Here is a 24,002-nt window from a genome sequence, read left to right as displayed (position 1 = left end):
TTTGTTATTGCCATTATCAAATGACAAATATGCTAAATTTCAAATTTATAACTTAAATAATAAGCATGTTATTTGAAAAAATAGCTGCAATGTAGGAATCCGAAATCTTTAAACGCGATTTCCCAAAAATCTACTTTTTTGAATTGTGCCTCTATATTACTGAGGGTGCGACATATAAACACAATATTCTAACTTAGATCTGCAACAAGAACATAGTTTCAGAACCTTATTTTACTTTCGTTGTTTCTCATTCTGTATTCCCTTCATTTATTGAAGTTCTTTATGACTTTATCCATAATTAGATTGAATGGCATATGGCTTAGTGAATATCTTGTCTTATTTCACTGTCTGTATCTACGAGTATAACTTCCGTTCATTGTCCATCTATTCTGCCACTTACATCTTATTATTTTGATAGACGTTTTAGAGATGTATTACATATTTAGGTCTTACTCTGTCAAATGCCTTCTTTAAGTAGATTAAACATGGGAATGCGGCTCTACATAATGTATTATAATACTTTTTCTCTAATCGGTTTTATGACGAAAATTGCATCTGTAAACGGACTTCCCGTACGAAAACCTTGTTGCTCATCTCTGGTAGGGGAGCAAAGTATGCTAAATGTGCAGTCACTCGAGCGCTTTGGGGACCTATTGGGTTGTGAAGAGTAGGTCCTAAAACTAAAAAAATTAAGTAAAATTTTTCATTTTAGTGGCGACTTCCCATTTTTTAATTTAATTTTCCATTTCCAACAATCGTTTTTTTAAGTTATAGCGCCATCTATCCACAATTCGAAAAAATGTCTCGAATAAAAGTTGCTAATTTTTACGCAAGGAATCCAAAGTTGTAATAAAAAATGGGGGATCCCATTTAAGATTTTAAAGTAACCCCCTCCCCACCTCCGTGGGCGGTCGTGTTTGGTGCCTTTCGACTGATTTTTAAAAAATATTGAATAACTGTATTTTTCAGTTTTTCGATTTGATGTTCATTTCGCGAAATATCGCGGGATTCGTATTTAAAATATTAAATTTACCCCCACCCTTCTATGTGGGAAGTCGTCTTTGGTATCATTCGATAGATTTTTGAAAAATATTGACTACGTATTTTTTAGTTTTTCGATCTGTCATTCATTTCGCGAAATATTCGCTTTTTCTTGTGAAACTTTGGGACTGACCCATTTCCTTACGGCCTGCTCAAATAGTCAGATTTTTAAAATATACACTCTTTTGCATGTACTTAACTTACCTTATCATAAACTGACGATTTCGAGTTTTTCTAAGGATAGATTTTTTTTTCGGCCCCCAATTAACTAACTCCCCTGCATTAAAAGCCAATATATGGTAGAGGTACATTTTCAGGTTACAAGGATTTTCCCCATGTAATAATCTGACGCGCTCGAGTAACTGCAAAAACCCCCGTTTGGGCTCCTCTACCATGCTAAGTTTATGAGCTAATCTATTTGTTTTCGCAAAATTTTAGTTGTAAGTTTCAGGGCAGTATTTAGCAAATTGATACCTACGCAGTTTTTTTTTGGTGTTTCTTATCGCCCCTTTTGAATAATAAGATTATCTCGCTTGTCCTTCATCCATTCTTCTGATATTTTGTCGTTTCTTATATTATGTATAATCTTGTTAATTAATGTTGTCAGTTGATCCGTAATTGATGCTCCATCGTAATTTAACAATTCATTTGGTATGCCATCTTTATCTGCAGCTTTTCAGTTTTTTAATTTTACAAGTGTATTTTCATGCTGTTTTTCATACCTCACTCTTGCTAAGGAACTTCTTCTTTTATGACAATTTCTGGTGTTTGTGGTTCCAACGTTATTTGTTGTTCCTCATACATACCTAACTTCTTTACGTAGTCAACCATGCATCCTTTTCGACGTCCTTCTGGTCGATTAATTCTGTCACCTCCACTCTTTGACTTAGTCCTGATCTGCCTCATTTACGTATAAAATACTAAAATACAAATAATATATTGTAAATGGTTTATTTAAAAATGTTAGCAACCTAAAACCTCTACTTGATCACGTGTTAAAAATATGTATGGGAAGGATATCCACGTGGCAACAGACCTGCAATCGCCTTGAATAAAAAAATTAATTGGCTGATCCAAGTTTGTATCTGAAATATTGTTATCTGTTCCTATTATTCTTCCTGTACAAACATTACCTAAGCCGTCAATGAATGATACCTAAAAAAATACTATAATAGCTTAAAAGAAGGCAAATAATAATTTTAGAAAAGTCATAATATGTAGTGTCATATTGCAAACTGATATCACGAAAAGTCGATACTTTTCGAGTTATTTCCGAGTGAAAATGTTCATTTTTGAACAAAAAAAAAATACATTTTTTGACGGTTATTCTCAAATAACTCAAAAAGTAAGTATTTTTCCGAAAAAAAATATTTGTAGCAAAAATGTAGCTTATAAAAAACGAAAAAAATTATATATTTTATACTAAGGATTTCCACAATTTTCACTGCATTCCTTCACTCAACCGTTCCCTCCACCTCTTTCTGTTGTGCCAGTCCTCTTAGTAGATCTCTTCTCTCCATTGCTTCATCCACTTCATCTCTGAAGGATCTTCGGGGTCTGCCTCTCTTCCTTCTTCCTATCGGGCTTCACCCTGTTATTCTATTTATCCAACGATTTTGGTCTGCTCTTCTGACATGTCCGTACCAGGTTAATCTCTTCTGTTCGATGTAGTCTATTATATCTGAGGTTATTCCCATTCTTCTCTTAATCTCTGTTATTTATTCTATGTCTTCTTGTTACTCTGCAGCTTCTCCTTGGGAATTCCATCTCTGTTGCTCTTATTTTGTTTTTGGTTTTCTTATTTAATGTCCAATTTTCACACCTATAAATGAGGATACTTCTTGTCATGGTTATATTCTTTTTTTTTGTTTTTATGCTGATGTTCTTATCCCACTTGTTTGTCCTAGTCTGTTTTTATATCTTCTTCCGTTGTTCCTTTGTTTGATATTATGAAACCTAAATACTTGTACTTGTCTGTTCCTATGATTTGTTTACCTTCGTCTATTTCCAGCTGTTTTATTGCTGTATTCTCCGTTGTTAGGTATTCATTTTTCTTTAGGTTTATTTCGATCTCATTCTTTGTATATTCTTGTCCCAATTTTCTCATCATAAAACTCAGGTCATCTTCTTGTGCGATCACTATTTGGTCGTTAGCAAAACTTCTTCTTCTTCTTCTTCAGTACCTTATCCGGTCCGGATGTTGGCGATCATCAAGGCTATCATTGTTTTGTTGACTGCTCTGCGAAACAGCTCCGCGGAGGTTATCCCAAACCATTGTCGGAGGTTTTTCAACCACGAGATACGACGGCGTCCCGGTCCTCTCCTGCCAAATATTTTGCCCTGCATGACCTGAATATTTTTCTTCGTTCCGCATCACGTGGCCAAGGTGCTCAAGCTTACATTGTTTTACTAAATTAAGCACTTCTTTTTCTTTTGTCATGCGCTGTAGGACCTCAATGTTGGTGACATGGTCCACATAAGATATTTTTAGTATCCTCCTGTAGATCCACATCTCAAAGGCTTCAATCCGCTTTTCAGTGGCTTGCGTCAGTGTCCAGGCTTCAACTCCATACAGTAGCACTGGAAGAACGTAGCACCTCACTATCCGCATCTTGGTTCCCAAACTGAGATCACCGCAGCACAGCAAGGATCTCAGCTTGATAAATGTAGACCGTACCATTTCAATTCTGGATCTAATCTCTTGAGCGTGGTCCCATTGTGAGTTGAGGGTAGTTCCGAGGTAAGTGAATCTGTCGACTCTCTGGATCTCTTCGCTATCTGTCATTAGTGCCCCGGGATCTAAATTTACACGGCTGACAACCATGAATTTAGTTTTCTTAATATTAAGGTTCAGTCCGTATGTTACGCTCACAGTTCTCACACGGTCTAGTAAGGCCTGTAGATCATTTAGGCTGGTTGCTAGTAATACAGTGTCATCGGCGTAGCGGATATTATTGATGTATTCACCGTTCACTCGGATTCCCATCTCTAGGTTTGTGAGGGCTTCAGTAAAAATTTCCTCAGAGTATATATTGAAAAGAGCCGGCGAGAGCACACAGCCCTGCCTTACTCCTCGCATGATCTTCACTTGGTCGGTTAACTGGTCTTCGACCTTGACTTGAGCACGCTGGTTCCAGTATAAATTCATGATGATCCGAATGTCCTTCTCATCTAATCCTACTCTTTGTAGGGCGGTGACCATCTTCTGGTTCTGGCAACGGTCAAATGCCTTGGCGTAGTCAATAAAACAAGCATAGACATCACAACTAACATCGCGGCATCTCTGAAGTAGAACTTGTAAGGTGAAAAGTGCTTCACGTGTACCCATGGAATCGCGGAATCCAAATTGCATTTCACCGACATTTTCCTCGCATTTCTTGTAAATTCTGGCATGTATGATTTTAATAAAAATCTTAAGTGCATGACTCATAAGGCTGATAGTCCGGAAATCTCCGCACGTTTTCGCAGATCGTTTTTTTGGTATTGTTACAAACGTTGACAAGAGCCATTCCTCTGGGATATTACCTTGGGTAATAAAGCCATTCCTCTGGGAGTCGTATATGGCGTTGAACAGTTCAGTAGCAAAACTTAGGGTATATAAATATTCGTTCCTTACTGGTATATCCATTGCATCGCACTTTATTTTCCATGGTTTCCGGGTTTTTTCCAGGAATATTATGACAGGGTAGGGGATGTGGAACAGCACTGTAGTACTCCCTTTGTCGTCTTAAATGGACTGCATATTCTATTGCCTGTTTTGATAGCTACTTTGTTATTCTTGTAGAGTGTTTATACTGCTTTTATTATTAATCGTGGAAGTTCGATGTCTTCCCCTGCTTGCCTTAGCTTGATTCTAGGTATCGAGTCATATGCCTTCTTAAGATCTACAAAATCCAGATGGACGGATCTATTTTGGCCATTTTTTTTCTATTAGTTGTTCGACCGTGTAAATATGATCTAAGCATGCTTTCATCTCTGTGAAACCTGCCTGGAATTAAGAGCAGACAGAAGAAGTAGAGGTAGACCACCTACACAATGGACAGACGACGTCAAAAGGATTGCTGTGAATTGGTTGCAGGAAGCCCAAGATTGACAAAACTGGAAGAAATTAGGGGAAACCTATGTTCAAATTTGGATGCAGAAGGCTGGATGATGATAGTATTTATAATTTTTCCTTTATAATCTTTACATACAGTCTGCTTATGATATAATACTGATTTCTTGACAGTTTCCGCAGTTTTTTCTATTTCCTTTCTTATATATTTGTAGGGATTCTTTAAAGACAATCGTAATAAAAGTCCGTTTGATGTTTAACAGTTTTAATTAATAAAATAGATAGCTAAATTATTGATACTATTAAATTGACGAAATGTAAAAGTGCTTGTGTAAATGCGACTAAAATCTTACTTACTTACTTAGTCCTAAGCCTTTCTACCTTTAGGTGTAAGGCTGGTGGAGTTGAGTTTGGCATTGTAGTCTCCATGATTTTCGATCTTGCGCTAGGTTTCTTGCACTTTCCAATGTCAATCCCTTCTTCTCGACTTCTTTCCTGATTTCATCTACCCACATAACTCTTGGTCTCCCTCTTTTGTTTTTCCCCTGCACTCTCGTTTCGAACACTCGTTTTGTTAGCCTCTCGTTCGACATTCTACACACGTGCCCGAACCATCTAAGTTGTCCTTCTACTATTTTTTCATTGATTGGTTCTAGTTTTAGGTTTTGTCTAATTGTTTCGTTTCGTATTTTGTCTGTCCTTTTTCTGTTTGCTATTTTCCTCAGGAACCTCATTTCCATAGCATTGACTCTGGATTTTTGTCTCCCCGTCAATGTCCATGTCTCGCTGCTATACATGATTGTTGGTCTAACTACTGATTTAACGACTGCCGTTTTTACTTTTTCCGGTATCCCTTTTTTCCCAAAAAATGTTGTTTTCATAGTGTTAAATAAGCTTCCTGTTCGTCCCATTCTCTCGTTTATTTCCATGTCTTGTTTACCATTTGATTCGATTATTACTCCTAGGTATTTAAAATATTCCACTTGCTCTAGTTGTTTCCCGTCTAATTCTATTGCGTGTGTCTTCCTCGTATTTGAAATTATCATTGTTTTTGTTTTCTCTGTATTAATTTTCATATTTATGTTTGATAGTTCTTCTTCTAGGATTTCAAGATTGTTCTGTAAGTCTTCTCTGTTTTCTGCTATCAATACCATGTCGTCTGCAAATAGTAGCTCCGATAGTTGAGTCTGTTTCATTTGCCAGTATCTTAATGTTAGTTTTCTCATTCTTCTCTTGGCTTTCTTTATCGCTTCATCCAGTACCACTGAGAATAGTTCTTCATTCTTTCTATAGGTTTCCTTTCGGATTGTTCCTGTTCCGCCACTGGCCATTTTAAATTAAATGTTAACCTCAGCACTAATATAAATATTATTATTATACACTTAGAAGTTTATTTTTTATTTCGCACAAGAACGCTTTTTAAGTTTAACGATTATCGATAACGATAGGTCTTTTAAAAAACCGGTGTTTTTATTGTGATAGGTTTCGAATTCGAAATTACCTTATCGCCAATACACCTGCCACACGACCTCTCGCCTCGCTTGCCAAACTCGAACTCGACTAAAATCTTACGTGTTCTTATTCTTACAAAAAAAGAAATGTAGGTATTTATAGATAATTTTCGACTAATCAATATAATACCCGTCTTAATTCGTCTTTTTACGTCTTATTATCCCTAAGAAGACGTCCGTCGCGTTTATGATGTTAAAATCGACTAAATGTATTCGTTCTCGTTCCCTACGCTAAAACAAACCCTCTTAGGCTAATCTCTTTTTTCCTGTGAAAGAACCCAATTAAAATTGGTTCAAAGTATGTACCGACCCGCCGCCGTCTTTTTTCAATAAACTAAAACTATAAAGTTAAAAGTAGTCCGCTACTGTCGCCGTAATCCCCAATTCGTTCTGCACATCTGGGCCAACGTCCATATGTGTGAGACCCTTATCCCGTTCTCGTACTAATAATTAAGAAAAATGATATACAGGGGAATTTAAAATATAAGGTAAACTATTTACAATCCTACATATTGATGTCATATATGCTTTAGTCCATTCTACCGGTAAGTCTTCTCCATTCAGTGCTCTATCTATACCCATAACATTTTGTGTATCATACGGAATAGCTTTTCAGATCCATCATCATCGATGGCGTTACAACTCTTCGTGAGTCTTTGCCCCGTTCACTATTGCCTTTCGTGTTTGTCGGTCATGTGCCACTAATTCCAATTTGTCTCACTCCCATTTTCTCCAGATCTTTTTTGACTGCATCTTTCCACCTTTTTCGAGGCCTTCCTACCCTACAGACCTTTTTTCATCTGGCTTTTCCCAGAATACTTTTCAGATCCGTTCTTTATCAATACATTTGGTATTCCGCCGGGGCCTTCTGCTTTTTTGTTCTCTAGAGTGAGAGACCAAGTAATATAGCATTTCATCATACTTCAACGTAGTTTTAGGTTTAATATGTGGTTACAGAAGAATGATTTCTATTTAGAAACTTTAGGAGTTAGCAGGTGGGAATTGGGTAATTAGAATGCAGTAGGTATGACAGTGGGATGGCTTCAAGGTGATTTGCGTACTTGAATTGAAGAATTGACGGTGTGCAAAGTTTGTTGATTTTGCGTTTGTGGATTCCTAAAGTTTCCGAATGATAAACAGGGAGTTTTTAGGATGTCTTAAATTCTGTAATATCACCCGTTGATTAATTTGAAGGTGATATTCCTAATACGAGAATTCTACCTCTCGATGATTTGATTTTGGGAATGTCTATGATGTTAGTTGCCTTGGGACTGGGGACGGTCAATTTATACCGTCGATAGTGACGTGGTTCACTGACGTGGCATTCGGGTGAGAGATGGCGCGAAGATAACTCTTCGATAACTCATAACTTTTGTGAAGAATTAGAATGACAAAGCAGTTTGAGTTGATGTAAAAAAGTACAAAAGTGAAATACGAGTATGCGAGTATGCATGTTAGTAGTGCATACAACCTACAGAAGAGGTTTGGGTAAATTTAAGACTAAGGCCGTCCGCACATGGGTCGATCGAAGACACGTCTCGAAGTTAGCGCGTCATGCTCGTCTTGTACGAACCCTGCGGCACAAGCGATTGCTCTCCACACACTAGTCGAGTCAGTTTGCTCACATCTTCTAACCAAGAAGAACGCATTTTTTATATATCAACCCAAACGACTATTTCGATCTGTAAAAAGTACGGTAATGTTACATTTTTAGTATAATTTGTATATAATGAGCATTATACAATTGAGGGTATTTTTTTACTTCCCCAACGAATTTTATAATAATCACCTAGAAAGAGAAGTTCAACGTTTTCAGAAGTATATATTACAAACAATATATTTCCACAAAGCTACTAGCACTACAATCAACGGACATAACATTCACCGATCTTAAAAAAAACTAAATTGTAATTTAGCGCAAAAATTAACAAAAAACGAAGGAAGCAAATAAAATAAACTTCCCTCCATGACTGAAAACGTGCGTCTCACTTGAACTTTCTCGTGTGCTACCGATCGCAAGGGACGAGAGTCGCACAAGACGAGAAGACTTGCAATCCTAAACGCCCCGTCTACGGAGCTCAATGCCACAACGAAGGAACTTGAGTGGCGAGGAGAGATCTACGCGACTGGAATCGAGTCGACTACTTCGAGCATCTACCCATGTGCAGACGGCTTAAGACCGTCCGCACACGGGTCGACCCTCGAAGTGGTCGACTCGAGTCCAGTCGCGTAGGTCTCTCCACAACACTCAAGTTCCTTCGTTGGGGCGTTGAGCTCCGTAGACGCGGCGTTTAGTGGTCGTCTAGGATTGCAAATCTCTTCGTCTTGTACGACTCTCGTCCCTTGCGATCGGTAGCACATGAGAAATTTCGAGTGAGACGCACGTTTCCAGTCATGGAGGTAAGTTTATTTTATTTGTTTCCTTCGTTTTTGTTGTTTTTTTGCGCTAAATAAAATTTTAGTTTTTTTAAAAATCAGTGAATGTTATGTTCGTTGTATGTAGTACTAGCAGCTTTGTGGAAATATATTGTTTGTAATATAAAATTCTGAAAACATTGAACTTCTGTTTCTAGGTGTTTAATATAAAATTCGTTAGGGAAGTAGAAAAATACCCTCAATTGTATAATGCTCATTGTATACAAATTATACTAAAAATGTAACAATACTTTTCACAGATCGAAATAGTCGTTTTGGTTGATATATAAAAAATGCGTTCTTCCGAAGATGTGAGCAAACTGAATCGACTAGTGTGCGGAGAGCAATCGCTTGTGCCGCAATGTTCGTACAAGACGAGAAAGACGGGCGAACTTCGAGACGTGTCTTCGATCGACCCATGTGCGGATGGCCTAAATCGTAGACACTAGAATTTCAGGTTATAATTAAATTGAAGATTGAAATTTCTTAAAAGCACCGATGGGTATTTTTGGACGAGAAATTGACTTTTCCTCTTACTTTTACTTACCTGACAGTACATCAACGTCCACAAATTGCCAATTATATTCCTTGGGGACACTTCTGTCTCCTGTTTAAGATGAAAGAAATAAACGACGAATCCTCCGGGAATAACGGAAGCTGGCCTTAAAATAACGCATGGATAATACACACCTTTGATTGGAGCAAAAATAAAATTTGAAGTTATTCGTCTAAAAAGAGAAATATGATAGATACCTAAGTGGTTATAATCCATTTCATAGCCATTTTAAGGAGAAAGGCGCAAAATGCAAAACTTTGACGCATGTCAAAATGTTCAATGTCTTTTAAATGTATTCATTTTTTTCGAATCCTGAGAAAACTAATAAGTATTTTTGAAAAATTGAATGAAAGATTACTTTATTACCGAGGGCCGAAAGTCCCGTAGAATAAATAAAAAGTTTCTTTTGAATGAGATATTTGCAAGTAAAAATCACACTAAATTTTTTCGTTTATTTTCACCCCTGTAACTTATTAAAATAAACATTATAGAAGTTTTTAGGGACTTTTGGCCGTCAGTAATAATGTAATCTTTCATTCTGCGTTTAAATTTTTCAAAAATATTTATTAGTTTTCTCAGAATTCGAAAAAAAAATGAATTCATTAATTTAATCACATTGAACATTTTGACAGACGGCATTTTGCGCCTATGCCCTTAATTGAAAAGTGGAATAAAATTTATCAAATAAATTCATTTTTTCGGGAACGGGAGATTTTGGAGAGAAATCCCGAAACAGGTCGATTTGTATTTTTAAATTATGATTTTTTGGCATATTATATCATTCTAGTGACATCCATCTGGGCGTGATTATGGAATCGATATATTTTTTAATTAGACAAGGCGAAAACGGCGGGTTCGAAGGGAAAAATATTCCCATGAGATTTTTTTGCATAATCACATTCGTGAGATATCCCAGAATAAGGTTCAAGAAGTCGCCCACGTGAAAAGTGGGCCAAGAATCAATATTTTTGGCCCGAACAATTTTTTCTTTAATTTTTTGGACCAATCTGGACAAAAAAGGTCTCTTATAATTTTTCTCTAAAGTTGATCGTTTTCGACTTATAAGCCATTTAAAACTGAAAAAAACGAAAAATGGCGATTTTCAAGGCTTAATAACTCGGTTAAAAGTTATTATTATGAAAGTCAATATATGACTAAATCAAAGTTTAAAGCCCCCCCTACAAGATCCTGAAGAAATTTTTGTCATTATTTTATTACTAAGCTGTTATTTTTAAGTAACAATAATAAGCGCCATGCACGTGTGCGGCCGCTGTAAATTCTGAGTGCGAGAGAGAAGCCATTCCAGCAGTCCAATTGTGCATCTTACTCGCACTCACATTTACAGCGGCGTCAATATGATCTAACCGGTCTTTTTTATTAATTAAAAATAACAGCTTAGTAGTAAATTAATGACACAGATTTCTTCAGGATCATGTAGCGGCGACTTTAAACTTTGATTTAGTCACTTTCTGACTTTCATAATAATAATTTTTAACCGAGTTATTAAGTCTTTACAATGGCCATTTTCGCGATTTTCAAATTTTAAATTGCTTATAACTCGAAAAAGATCAACTTTAGAGAAAAATTATAAGAGAGCTTTTTTGTCCAGAATGGTAAGAAACAAATCTAAAAAAAATAGTCCGGGCCAAAAAGATTAATTTTTGCAATTTGATTAAAAATAAATTGTTAAAAAAAAATTGGCCCACTTTTCACGTGGGCGACTTCTTGATCCATATTCTGGGATGACTCACAAATGTGATTATGCAAAAATATCTCATGGGAATATTTTTCCCAACGAACCCGCCGTTTCCGCCTTGTTTAATGAGAATGGGGGTCGTGTAATAGTTCATTTGAAAGGTTATTGAATTATTGTTATTTTCAATAATACACTAAGCACCAAAATTAACGCACCACCTTAAAAATGAGACATTTTTGATGTCTGGTATTTCCTAAACCTGTTGTCCGATTTGAGTGAATTTTTAGTATATTATAGCTTTGTTTTTTCAAGAATATCGATGTAATAATATTATTGCTAAAGAGCTAAGTATCATTATATACCGGGTGTAACAATGATAGTGTGCTTTTTCCTCAAAGTTTGGAACACCCTGTGGAAAATTCTAGCGTATATAAAATATTAAAATTAAAACTCAACTATAGCCTTAGGCCTTCTTAATATTTTGCTTTTTGACTCATTCGCTTATGTTGGATAATAAAAAAGTTAGGTACTTTAACAACTAGCAATATTATTCATCAATCCAGGGTTTTTCTAAATAAGTGCGACAAAGTTTAAGGGGTAATTCTGCATGAAAAAATAATGACCGTTTGCTTTATAAACGTATGTCCGCAAATGCTTTGTTTCCGAGATGCGGGATGTTGAATTTTTTCTTACAAACTGACGATTTATTTATTGCTCTAAAACTGGTTAAGATATGCATATGAAATTTGGTAGATTTTAAGAGGTAGTTATTGCGCATTTTTTGACATACAACTAAGAATTTGATATTCACCATTGGCGTGTATACGGGTATAAACATGTTTGATAAATCCCGTATGCACGCCAATGCTGAGTATAAAATTCTTAATTGTATGACAAAAATGCGAAATAACTGCCTCTTAAAAACTACCAAATTTCATTTGCATATTTCAACCGGTTTTAGAGCAATAAATAAATCGTCAGTTTGCAAGAAAAAACTCAACATCCCGTATCTCGGAAACAAAGCATTTGCGGAAATATGTTTATAAAGCAAACAGTCATTATTTTTTCATGCAGAATTACTCCTTAATGTTTGGCGCACTTATTTAGAAACACACTGTATTGATAAATAACATTGCTAGTTGTTAAACTACCCAACTTTTTTATTATCCCACATAAGCGAATGAATCAAAAAGCAAATTGTTAAGAAAGATTAAGGCTATAGTTAAGTTTCAATTTCAATATTTTATATACGCTAGAATTTTCCACAGGGTGTTCCAAACTTTGAGGAAAAAACACACTATCATTTTTACACCCGGTATACAATGACACTGACCTCTTTTACAACAGTATTATTACTTGGATATTCTTGAAGAATAAAGCTATATTATACTAAAAAAATCACTCAAATCGGACAACAGGTTTAGAAAATACTAGACATCAAAAAGTCCCATTTTTAAGGTGGTGCGTTAATTTTGCTGCTTAGTGTATAAACATTACCATAATTATTTATATGAAGTAACCAAAAAATTACTTTTGAATTAAATTCATCATCATCATCATAAGTGGCCCGACAATCCGTTGTGGATCTTGGCCTGCTCACAAAGAAGTCGCCACTCCTGTCGATTCCTGGCAACTTCCCTCCATCTTCCGACCCCTAGAATTTTTAGGTCTTCTTCAACATCATCAATCCATCTTCTTCGTGGTCGTCCTCTACTTCTTGTACCCTCTGGTTTTGAAAATGTTAATCTCTTAGTGTATTCGTGGTCTGACATCCTTTGAATTAAATTAATTAACACAAAAAGAAGAATGTATGCAATTTATTTAATTCAAAATACATTTTCCTGGTGTCAGAAAACAGAAAAATATGTTGATGTGACAAATAAACATTGTTTTCGCTTAAGGCTATGGGTACATAATTCGCAAAATATTTTACGGCTATCCCTACCTTTTCTGTCTTTACATGGCAAATTACGTGTAGTAAAATTCACACTGGTATGGATATGTACATATTACTAGAATGTCATTCTACTTGACAATGTCATAACTAGCTTAAAGAGATGGCTTTTGAATGTTATGGACTGTTATTTTTTGTATAATTGCAAATTATTAATTCAGTTAATAAATGTGCTAATTTTTTCACTAGCTATGTATTCAGTGATTGTAATAATTTATATGTACCTACAACAAAAACTAAACTCAATCGAGAAAAGATGAAAAATGTTAAAGTGATTTTTTAATAATATATTGTTACTATGGAACACTTACAATTTTAAACATCTTTAACAACAAAATACTTGGATCATAGAATATATCTTAATGTATTCTCTGCTTCTATCTTCCATAAATAATACACAATAAATAACTTTTTATAAAGTTAACCTCTTAAATCAATTATTTATCAAATACAATATATATCAATATTATTTAATCAACAACTAAAAATATTCCCGATTCATGTCAAATAATTATTTAAAATTGTCAGTGTCTGACTGACAATATTCATATTGATTGTCAGTGTCTGACTGACAATATTCTATTCGACTAAGTGCGTTGTATGACAAAGATAGATTTGGAAAGTATTACCACGGGCATTGTGTTAATTTTTTTCGAATCCTGAAAGAACCAATGAATATTTTTGAAAAATCTAAACGTAGAATGAAAGACTAAATTATTACCGAGGGCCGAAAGTCCCTTAGAATAAATAAAAAGTTGATTTTGAATGAAATATTTGAAATTAAAAATAACACTAAATTTTCTCTTAGTTTTTCGCCCCTGTAACTTATTAAAATAAACATCATAGAAGTTCTGAGGGACTTTCAGCCCTCGCTAATAACGTAATCTTTCATTCTGCGTTTAAATTTTTTAAAAATAGATACCTATTAGTTTTCTCAGGATTCGAGAAAAATGAATCCCCATTTGAATATCATTGCAGCCGAAAAAACGTAACGATCCTCTTAAATTAGATATTCAAACTGCTAAGAGGCAGGTAGGTGACAGCTTGAACATTTAATTTAAGAGAAAAGCAGGATTTATTGGTCAACTTAACATTTATTTCTATTTTGTGAGAGCAGTAAAATGTATTTTGAATTAAATAAATTACATAGGTACATTCTTCTTTTTATGTCAATTAATTGATTTCAAAAATTATTATTTTGGCCACCCTGTATAAGTAATTATATTAATGTTTATATTGCTGTATATAGAATTGAATAACGGGATTTCTCTCCAAAATCTCCCATTCTTAAAAACATGAATTTATTCCATAATTTTGCTCCTCTCTGTATATTGTATATTGGTCTTTCCAATTACCGAAGAGATCTTTCCAATTTTATGGCTTAAAAAAGGTTATAAATCAAAATTAATTTCAAAAATTACTATCATTAATTCTTCTCTGTTTCTTGCTAAATTTATCCACCTCAGATATGCAAATTTTTTAAGATATTTATTTTTCGTTGTTGTTTTTACACTTGCAGATTGATGTTTTGTAATTTTCTTTAAGTGTTTTCATTGTAAAAGTTTTTGACTGAGGCCATTTTCTTCCATTTTAGATGTTTACAAGAAAGTTAAATGTATGACTGTTTAAAAAATATGATAACAGTGGAAAATGTTGAACACATTCACTGCCACGTTGGTCCTATAGGACCAACACTGATTGCTTCCTCAGCAGGCCACATTGGTACGGTGAGGCCAACATATCATCGCTGATTTGCAAAAAGGTGCCAAGTGACATTTTATTCAAACGAGGGGTTATGTGGAAAAATGATAGGTACGAAGGTTCTACCTATTCTGTAAAAAGGGGTCAAGTGTATTACTTATTGTTGTTGAGATAGTCTCACAATGTTTTCGTCCCAAAAGTAACTTTTTTTTTCAAACTGGTTGTGTAAAAAGGAGCTAAGTTCCACTTAGTAAAAATATAAGAATGTTACTAGTCCCCTTTTTGCAAATCAGCGACGATATACAACATACACAATCAAACTTATACTTATGGAATCATATAAAATTTCTTATTATTTTAAGCGAATTAAAGGGCAATTTAATTTTTTCCATTGCATCTCTCCGAAGCCTAACTGCAGGTTATAGAACCAAATCAACATACCTGCGAGCTATTAAAGTTGATTGGATGAAAATTAAAGGATTTTTTTACCAATTATAGTGCCTCCCAAAACATTTTTTTTTATTAAACACAAGCTGTGTTTAGACTACTGAAATCTGGTCATCAGTTGACCAATTATCAGTTCTTCTTTAACTTATATTACTACATGATACATAATCTAAGATCTTAACCCTATTGTGTCCTCTTATTTTTTTTAACAAGTATGAAATTTTAAAACTAAAACTAACACACAATACAACACTATGCTCTGCTTTTACACTAACACTTTACACTAACTCAAATGGTTTTCTTCGTTTGAGTCTTCTTTCTAGCCCAGTATTATCGAGGAGCTGGATGGCCTCGATGTTTACATGACTATCTTCTTGATAACTTTGTCTACATCTTCCATCTCAAGATCCTTGTGGAGGTCGACATTTCGGATATACCAAGGAGCATCAACGATGTTCCGTAATACTTTATTCTGGAATCTCTGGATAATCTGAATATTACTTGAATTGGCACAGCCCCAGAGTTGGCAACCATACATCCATACTGGTCTAAGTATTTGTTTGTATAAAAGTATTTTGTTATATGTGGACAATGCAGAGTTTCTTCCCATCAGCCAATACATTTTTTTGTAACGGATACCTAATTCTTCCCTTTTCTTTTTAATGTGGACTTTCTAGCGAAGCCTTGCATCAAGTGTGATACCTAAATATTTTGCAAAAGATGCATATGGTATTTGGGCATCATTTATTCTAATTGGAATGTTTTCGATTTTTTTATTTGTAAAATTGACATGAATAGATTTAGATTCATTTAATTTGATTTTCCATTTTTTAGTCCAGTTGTGTATTTTATTGATTGCCAACTGTAATTTTTCTGCTGCTTCTTCGCTGGTATCACCTACTGCTAAGATAGCGGTGTCATCTGCAAATGTGGCTATAGTATCATTTTCCATTTCAGGTATATCGTATGTGCATAACAGGTAGAGAACAGGACCTAATACGCTTCCTTGAGGGACTCAAGAACATGACACTTCTTTTATATTTGTGAACAGATCTGACAGCTTCCGTTCCTGCTTGTCTTCCTCGTCCTCTAAGTACACGAATTCGTTAATCATCTGATTTTACATATCCTACTTTCGTTTAAAAATAGCACACTTTGCTAATTTCCAATGTGCCAGTTTTAGCGTTGAAGACACCAATTAACGTGATCAATCTTGTGATGCCTGGATAACTCGGGATTCCGCAACTTTCTCCTGCTATATAGTCCTTGGGCACACGAACTCTCCTTCTTATGGTTTCAACTGAATTACTTCTATAGTTTCCAAAAGCTGCAGGTTACAAATATATGGAGATTCGATATAAGTTTGGTTGTGTATATTTTGCCTTACCGGGCTATGTTGGTCACATGTGGTCAACATATTTTCCAATAGCTGTTGGGCTGTTTGTGCATATTATTAACTATGTATAACTGCAGAAATGATACAATATATGTCCTAGAAGGTATGTGCACAGCTAGTAATTTCTTAGATCTTTCCATAATGAGAAAACGTGATCCCTATTGGAACATGATCCTTACGAAAATATAATACAAGGAGAGTTATGGCTTTAAATAAACTTTGTTTTATAAATGAATACTGAAATTATTAAAATAAAAGTTAAAGGTAAAACAAAAGATCCAGAGTTAGAAATTAGAACCACAAAAATATGTAAATAATATAAATATCTCGGATCTATAATATCTAAAGAAGGCACTACCAAAAGAGATATCTAAAAGAGAACGCAGCACGGCAAAAATGCGGTAAACATTCTAAGTTATCTACTGTGGTCTAAAGATATAAGACAAAATACGAAATTGACAATCTATCGTACCTTGGTAAAGCCTATTATGACTTAATGGGGCAGAAGTTTGGCAGATGACGAAAAAGATATTAAAATTATAGAAGTAGTAGAAATGGATTTATCTAATAGTCCAAGTAATGAAGCTTAAACTAGGACAAAACCTCACAATTTTTACAAAATGGATCGATTTGCTTGAAAATTTGAGAATAAGTAGTGGATAGTCCAAGGATCAAAATCTATATGATGCCGAAAGGGGCTTTTATCATGGGAGTGGTTGCCCCCCCCCCCCCATCATGGGGTATAAATTTTTATTATATTTTGACCGCAAGATTTGGTAAAAACATTCATTATAAGCAAAAAACCTTCTGTATATTTTTTTGATAAAATTAATAGTTTTCGATTTATTCGCTATCCAAAGTGTTAGTTTTATATCGAAAAAGTCAATGTTTTTATCAGTTTTCTGCTAATAACTCAAAAAGTCTTCGTTTTATCAAAACGCCTTTACCTAATAAAAATGTACCTTTTGAAAAAATAAACAAAACCGTTTTTTTAATTTTCTTTAAGACCAATAGTAATCGAGCTATACTTTATTATATGTTGGCTCTTCTTCGTCAAATGCTAAATATTGTAGTTTTAACCCGCGAGTAGTCGCGCGGTGAGATAGAATCTCAATTTTTATCCTTTTTCGCGATAACTTGATGAAAAATTTTGCAATCTTAAAAAAATTTCGTAAGTGCCTCGAGGAAGGGTGTAGTAATGCGTAGGAATTTTTTTTTCTTCTTCTTCTTTTTGTGGAATTTATGGCTTTCGGGAGAACCAATTAGCTTTAACCCGCGAGTAGTCGTGCCGTTAGATAGAATCTCACATTTCATCCTTTTTCGTAATATGTACAGTAAAATTTGTCAGTAACGGCCACTAAAAATGAAAGAACTATTGGCCGATACAGAAAGGTGGACGGTATTGCTAGTTTTTGTAGTCTACATACAATTGGTTTGGGAAATTTTTAAACTGGCCGTTAGGACAGGTGGCCGATGTTGGCAGGTGGCCGTTAACACAGGTTTTTTTAATAAAATTGTTATAAATATATATTTTCAATATAAAAAATAGATAAAAATAGTACAAAATAAAAATTTGTTTTAAATTCGTATTTTGAGATAGAATCTCACACGCGACTATCGACGTTACAGAAGTGAGCGCGACTACTCCCGGGTTAAAGTCAAAGGACGGAAAAACTATGCATTTTTCGAGGATAGCTTGTTGAAACTAATTTAAAGTATTTAAAAGTACATATGTATCTCCAGAAATAAAAAAAATCTCTAGCTAAAAAAATTAGGTGACTTATAATGAAAAGAATGTCAGTCCCTATTTTTTTCAGCAAAAAAGTGATCGTAAACAACCCCCTAATGACCACCCTAATTAAAATTTGTCATTGACCTAATGTGGTTTTCTTGATTTGTGTATTGTTAATAGGTTCTAGAAGTTTGTTCGGCTTAGAAAGATTAGTTTAAAAAAAATGGAGTTTTTGTAGTTTGGTAAAATAATCCTTCTCTTCAGAATAGAAAAATTGGCATCAGAGATACGAAAAAATATTTAAATATGAAGTTGTAGCTTATTTAATTCCCAAGAACTTGGTTTGCAAAATTATTTTTACGCCAAAAATTGAGTGAGCTATTGACAATTAAAACTTGCAATATCATGCAAAAACCACCTTTACCATCCCTTTCAATGCTACCTCTTTTTGTGACTGAGAATTTTAAAAGCATTTAATATTAATAGCCTTATAGATCTTATAAAAACTTATAAAATTCTTCTTTAACGAACTTTCTAAGATAAAAAATAAAAAAGTTCCGGTTAAAAAATCAACATATTTTCTTGAAAAAAAAAGGAGAAATCCACTTGGAAGCATAATAATGTAAGTTTTTAGTCCTTGGCCTTATTTATTCTTCTTTATTTATGTATTATTAATAGATTCTAGAAGTTTTACTGGCTAGAATGATTAGTTTTTAAAAAACTGAAGTTTAAAGCGAATAACGAATGTTTGCAATTTGAATTTGCAAAAAAATGTATAGAACATTTTTAGCTTAGAATGAATGTTTTTATTAACTTTTGCGGTCAAAATATAATAAAAAATTTCCACCCCCGAGATGAAGTAGCAACCACCCTCATGGTAAAAGCGCCTGTCGGCATCATATAGATTTTGATCCATGGACAATCCACTACTTATTCTCAAATTTTCAAGCTTTGGTTCCTAGTGAAAGCTTTGGTTCCTGGACTATAAGAAGAGCGTGTGGTATATCCAAAAAAGATCACATCAGGAATGAAGATATTCGAAGGAGGACACATACTGTATATTCCAGTGTAGATAGAATTGAAACGAGACAACAGGTGTGGTATGGTCACGTGAAACGATTGAATGAAGATAGATGGCGAAAGAAAGCTTTAAATTACAAACTACAACAAAGAAGAAGAAGGGGAAGGCCTTCAGTTGCCTGGAAGAAAATGTACGGCATATCATGAGAGATAGAGCCATCAAAGAAGACGAATGGATGGACAGAAAACAATGGCGGTTGAAATGCGAGAAGCGGCAGAGGCTGTAGGAACCTCGCTTATAGATAGATAGATTAAAATAAAAGTCCAGAAATGCTTACGAAATCCTCTGGGGCATTGCACGTTCTGTTTCTCGGTCGCGGAGATCAACGTTCTCATGACTAATACCATTACCCATATTTCTATATATTTGTAACCATTTTGTATTAATGACTGGATTTGATGATTTATGAAAACTGAAATGTTTGTTGAGATATTTATCAAACTAATAAATACTTTAAGTTTTGACGTTTGGCCAATGACAAGCATTGCCTGTCTGCTTATTTGTAAATACAACAAGATATGGATATATGTATTCAACTACAAATATTTAAATTCAGTCATCCAGAAACATTCTGAGTAAAGCAATATTTGAAATAAAAATGTTGCCATTCGGATTTTGGACTTTTTCAATGAATAATATAATAATAATATAAATAAGTAAAGTACAGCCCGGAAGATTCGATATGCAAAATGGCCAGAACATGAGGCCATGGGTGAAAATGGTATGTATAAATATCTCGGAGTAAAATAAGCGCGGAAAATTGACCATAAGCAAATGAAAACTGAGATAACCACAGAGTATATACGAAGGATTAAACAGCTGCTTCGTTCACACCTTAACAGTAGAAATTTGTTTAAGGCACTAAACACCTACGCATGTTCCACGCTTAGCTATTCATTTTGCATTGTTAAATGGACTAAAACGGATACAGGAAATCTTCAGCGAAAAGTAAGCACACCTCACAAAGGCACAAAAACACCATCCCAAAAGTGCAGTAGAAAGAACGACATTACCACGGAATTTATGAGGAAGAGGACTTCCGGATATAGGTGAGCAATTAGATAAACAAATTGCTAATTTACGAACTTATTTTCAGATGCAGGCTGAGACATCTACTCTACATCGTGCTATCTGCGTAGTAGATGACACAACACCGATCAAACTAAGGAAACCCGAAATGCGCATAAACCACCTCACTAAAGACGAAAAAATGCGCACCTGGATGGGTAAACCTCTGCACGGGCGACATCCCAATGAGGTCAGCCAAGACTATGTCGACAATACATCGTCGAACTATTGGTTGACATCAGGAAAGATGTTCCCCAAAACAGAAGGTTCATTACTGGCCATTCAGGATCAGGTTATACCGGCATGACTTAGTAGGAAAGATCCTTCATCAAGAGATAGCTATCAATCTGGGACTTCTGTAAACAGACCCTCTCTCATATTATCAATACGTCCCTGAGAGTATGCTTGATAATGACAACTACAAGCTATACTGAGACCGCACTGTACTGACAGATCAACAGTGGCACATAATAGACTGGATCTTGTACTAGTTCAGTGATGGGCAAAGTACAGCCCGCGGGCCAACTCCGACCCGAGAAAGCATTTAATCCGGCCCGCTGAGGGTTCATCGACATGTATAGTATACATATTAGCCTTAATTATAGCCTTAACGCAAAATGCATTTTTTCTATAATTCTGGCCCTCCTATAGAATTTCTTAAAATTTGTGGCCCCCCATTAAAAAAGTTTGCTCACCACTGTAAGTACTAGTTAATAAATTAACAAGACAAACAACACTTATTGCTGTGGTGATACCTAACAACAATAATCTACGTACTAAATTTACTAAAAAGATCGCCAAGTACAGAGATCTGGAAATTCAAATACTAACACATTGGAGAATGCAAAGGGCCCAGGCAATACCGATTATTATGTCTACTTCTGGAGTCATTCCGAAGAACATCCTCGAATACATAAAAAAGCTGGTTCTAAATTAACATCTTTATAAGATCATGCAGAAACCTGTACTACTCGCAACGGCCAGATATGTACGAAAATTTTTGGGAGATACACCTGCATACCAAGTCACCTTGGGCTCGATAACACGGACAGAGTCTCACCAGAGCTCAATCCTTTTGATATCGTAGGTATCTGGGATAAGTCAATTTTCCCTTAGAGGGAGTGTGAGTCGTGTGGCTAAATCTAAATAAATAATAAATTACGAAGTATATTCTAGGACTAAAACTCTAAGTAATCAAAAAACGGAAGAGATAATGCTGAACACTTCACTACCATCACAACATGATCCAGAAAACAACATCTCAGCAACAGATCAGCAATGCCTTAACACATTAAAACAAAAACTCTCCTTTTACTCGTGCCCCCTAAGAAGATATAAAGCTTTACCCAAGACAAAAAGATAGATGATATTTATGAGTTTTGAGGAAATTAACTCAACTTTCAACGCCAGCTACTCGTAACACCAATGCTGGATGAATTAAAGATACAACAAACAACTTCCACCACTACAGTAACATTCCTTATGATCCCTTTACATCTGAAGAAGTCTAAAACATTATCAAAGAGCGTCCTAACTGGAAATCTCCTAAACCAGACAGAGTTTAACATTTCTGGCCCTTGTTTTCAAGGGTAAACTATAGATGCATCGTCGGAAAAAGGTTATTCCTAGCATCATTTAATAGCTTACAGTAAGCTTTGAGTTCCAATGATGTATTGAGTGTTATCGTAACGGCGAGACGGACTATCATAATGTACAGTTGTATGTAAAAATTGTTTAGGCAACAATTGCTCAAACCCCACTAAATGCTGATGAATCATAGGCGTAACCAGGGGAGAGGTTTGGGAGTTATAACCCTCCTTGGGAATGTGATTTGAGCTCTATACGCTTAACACCATACCCCCAGAAACCTTCCAGTAGTTGTAACCCCATTAGGATCATCCTGGTTACGCCGTTGGCGAAGATGATCAAATCATTGATTGTAATAAAATAAAGAGATGGGTTTTAAGAACAATCTATATTAGTTTATATTCTCTTTTAATTATATATCCGAACTGGATACCAGATACCCCAGAGCCCAACACCTTCGTCATAACCGTACTTAGCAACCCAAAACCTCGTATACTCTGTTGGCATTAATTTAGTGTTAAGAAGCCTCGAAATTGCAGAAGATGATGTGCATAGCAGCAACCCTGGGCACTAGGTTCTCCGAGTGTTGGTTATGATGTCATATTCTTATTCAGCAACCCCAAAGACCCCCGTCGACTCTGTTTACATCAATTTGGTGCAGAAAACCCTCAAAACTCTAGAAAATTACGTACCTTAGTAGTAACTCTGGACACCAGGTTCTCCTGGGATCGTTTTTGATCTCGACTAACAAAATCTGGCCCTTAATAATATACTGATTTTAACATGTTTTCATAAAACTCATGGCCAAAAACTGCATGCACATCTGGATCCACTCTATGCATTGTAACTGCGATTATGTATTTTTACCCATTTTTCTATTATCGACTTTTTTCCTGACGTCATGGGTCATCCAGAACACAATGCTAAAGTTACAAGTTCATAGGTGCTGTATTTAAACATCGATTTTTTCCAGTGCCCTTTCATCTCCGTTTAGCAACGTTATGGCAAATATATCTATATTTCCGTTGTCCTTCTTAGCTTACTAATAAATTTGTTTTATATTCGAAAAGATGAGCAATAAATAACTACACTTCTTCGGCTTGATGAATCACGTCTCCATTGACTTCCTTTGCCGTCCTCGATTAGCTTGTAGTCTTGAATAATATCATGCAAATTAATTGTGCAAAATCCAACAACGGTTCGATGACATAAAAATAATAATAATGCATCGCACGAACATTGTTAATAACCTTAGAATTACGTAAGAGGGGGAGTAATTTCCAAAGGTGCTAAAAATAGTAATAATCCTTTTAAGGCAAGCGTCTGTCTCCACGGAGGCCCCACGGGAAATTTTCTTATACATGTAGGGTTGCATGCACACCAGTACACCTAGAAATCAATTATTTGTTATTCTATATTATGCTAATGAAGAATTAGCGAGTATTTAAGTATATTACTTTACTTGATAGATAACTGCCGTCAGAGCCGGATTTAAGGCAGTGGGGGCCCCTGGGCAGAATTGGTTTGGGGCCCTACCTCCTATCATTAAGAAAGTTGTTGTTATGTTATAACTATGGTATACAGCCAACTACAGGCTTTTCTCTTTTAGAATTTAAAAAAATGTTGATCTACTTTTATAAATATACCTATTTTTAAATATTAAAAAATACAAGAACTGCATCTTGTTACAGTGAAATATTAAAAATAAATATAGTAAAATGTATGGATAAAGTCCGGGTACTTTTCGAGATTTTTTAAATGAA

General features: G+C 35.1%; 1 protein-coding gene across 1 annotated transcript; it reads right to left on the bottom strand.

Moving 5' to 3' along the window:
* Nucleotides 1-1,976: 1,976 nt before the first annotated feature.
* On the bottom strand, nt 1,977-20,050 carry LOC114329441 (uncharacterized). Its single transcript, XM_028278555.2, has 3 exons — nt 19,862-20,050; nt 9,569-9,749; nt 1,977-2,196 (listed from the first exon to the last, which is right to left on the bottom strand). The coding sequence occupies exons 1-3, from the start codon at nt 19,936-19,938 to the stop codon at nt 2,005-2,007; spliced, it is 450 nt and encodes a 149-aa protein (XP_028134356.1). The 5' UTR covers nt 19,939-20,050; the 3' UTR covers nt 1,977-2,004.
* Nucleotides 20,051-24,002: the final 3,952 nt, after the last annotated feature.

This window comes from Diabrotica virgifera, chromosome 1, assembly GCF_917563875.1.
Source record: "Diabrotica virgifera virgifera chromosome 1, PGI_DIABVI_V3a".
Taxonomy (NCBI): domain Eukaryota; kingdom Metazoa; phylum Arthropoda; class Insecta; order Coleoptera; family Chrysomelidae; genus Diabrotica; species Diabrotica virgifera.
The sequence above is the reverse complement of the archived record's forward strand: the minus strand, read 5'-3'. Positions and strand labels throughout refer to the sequence as shown.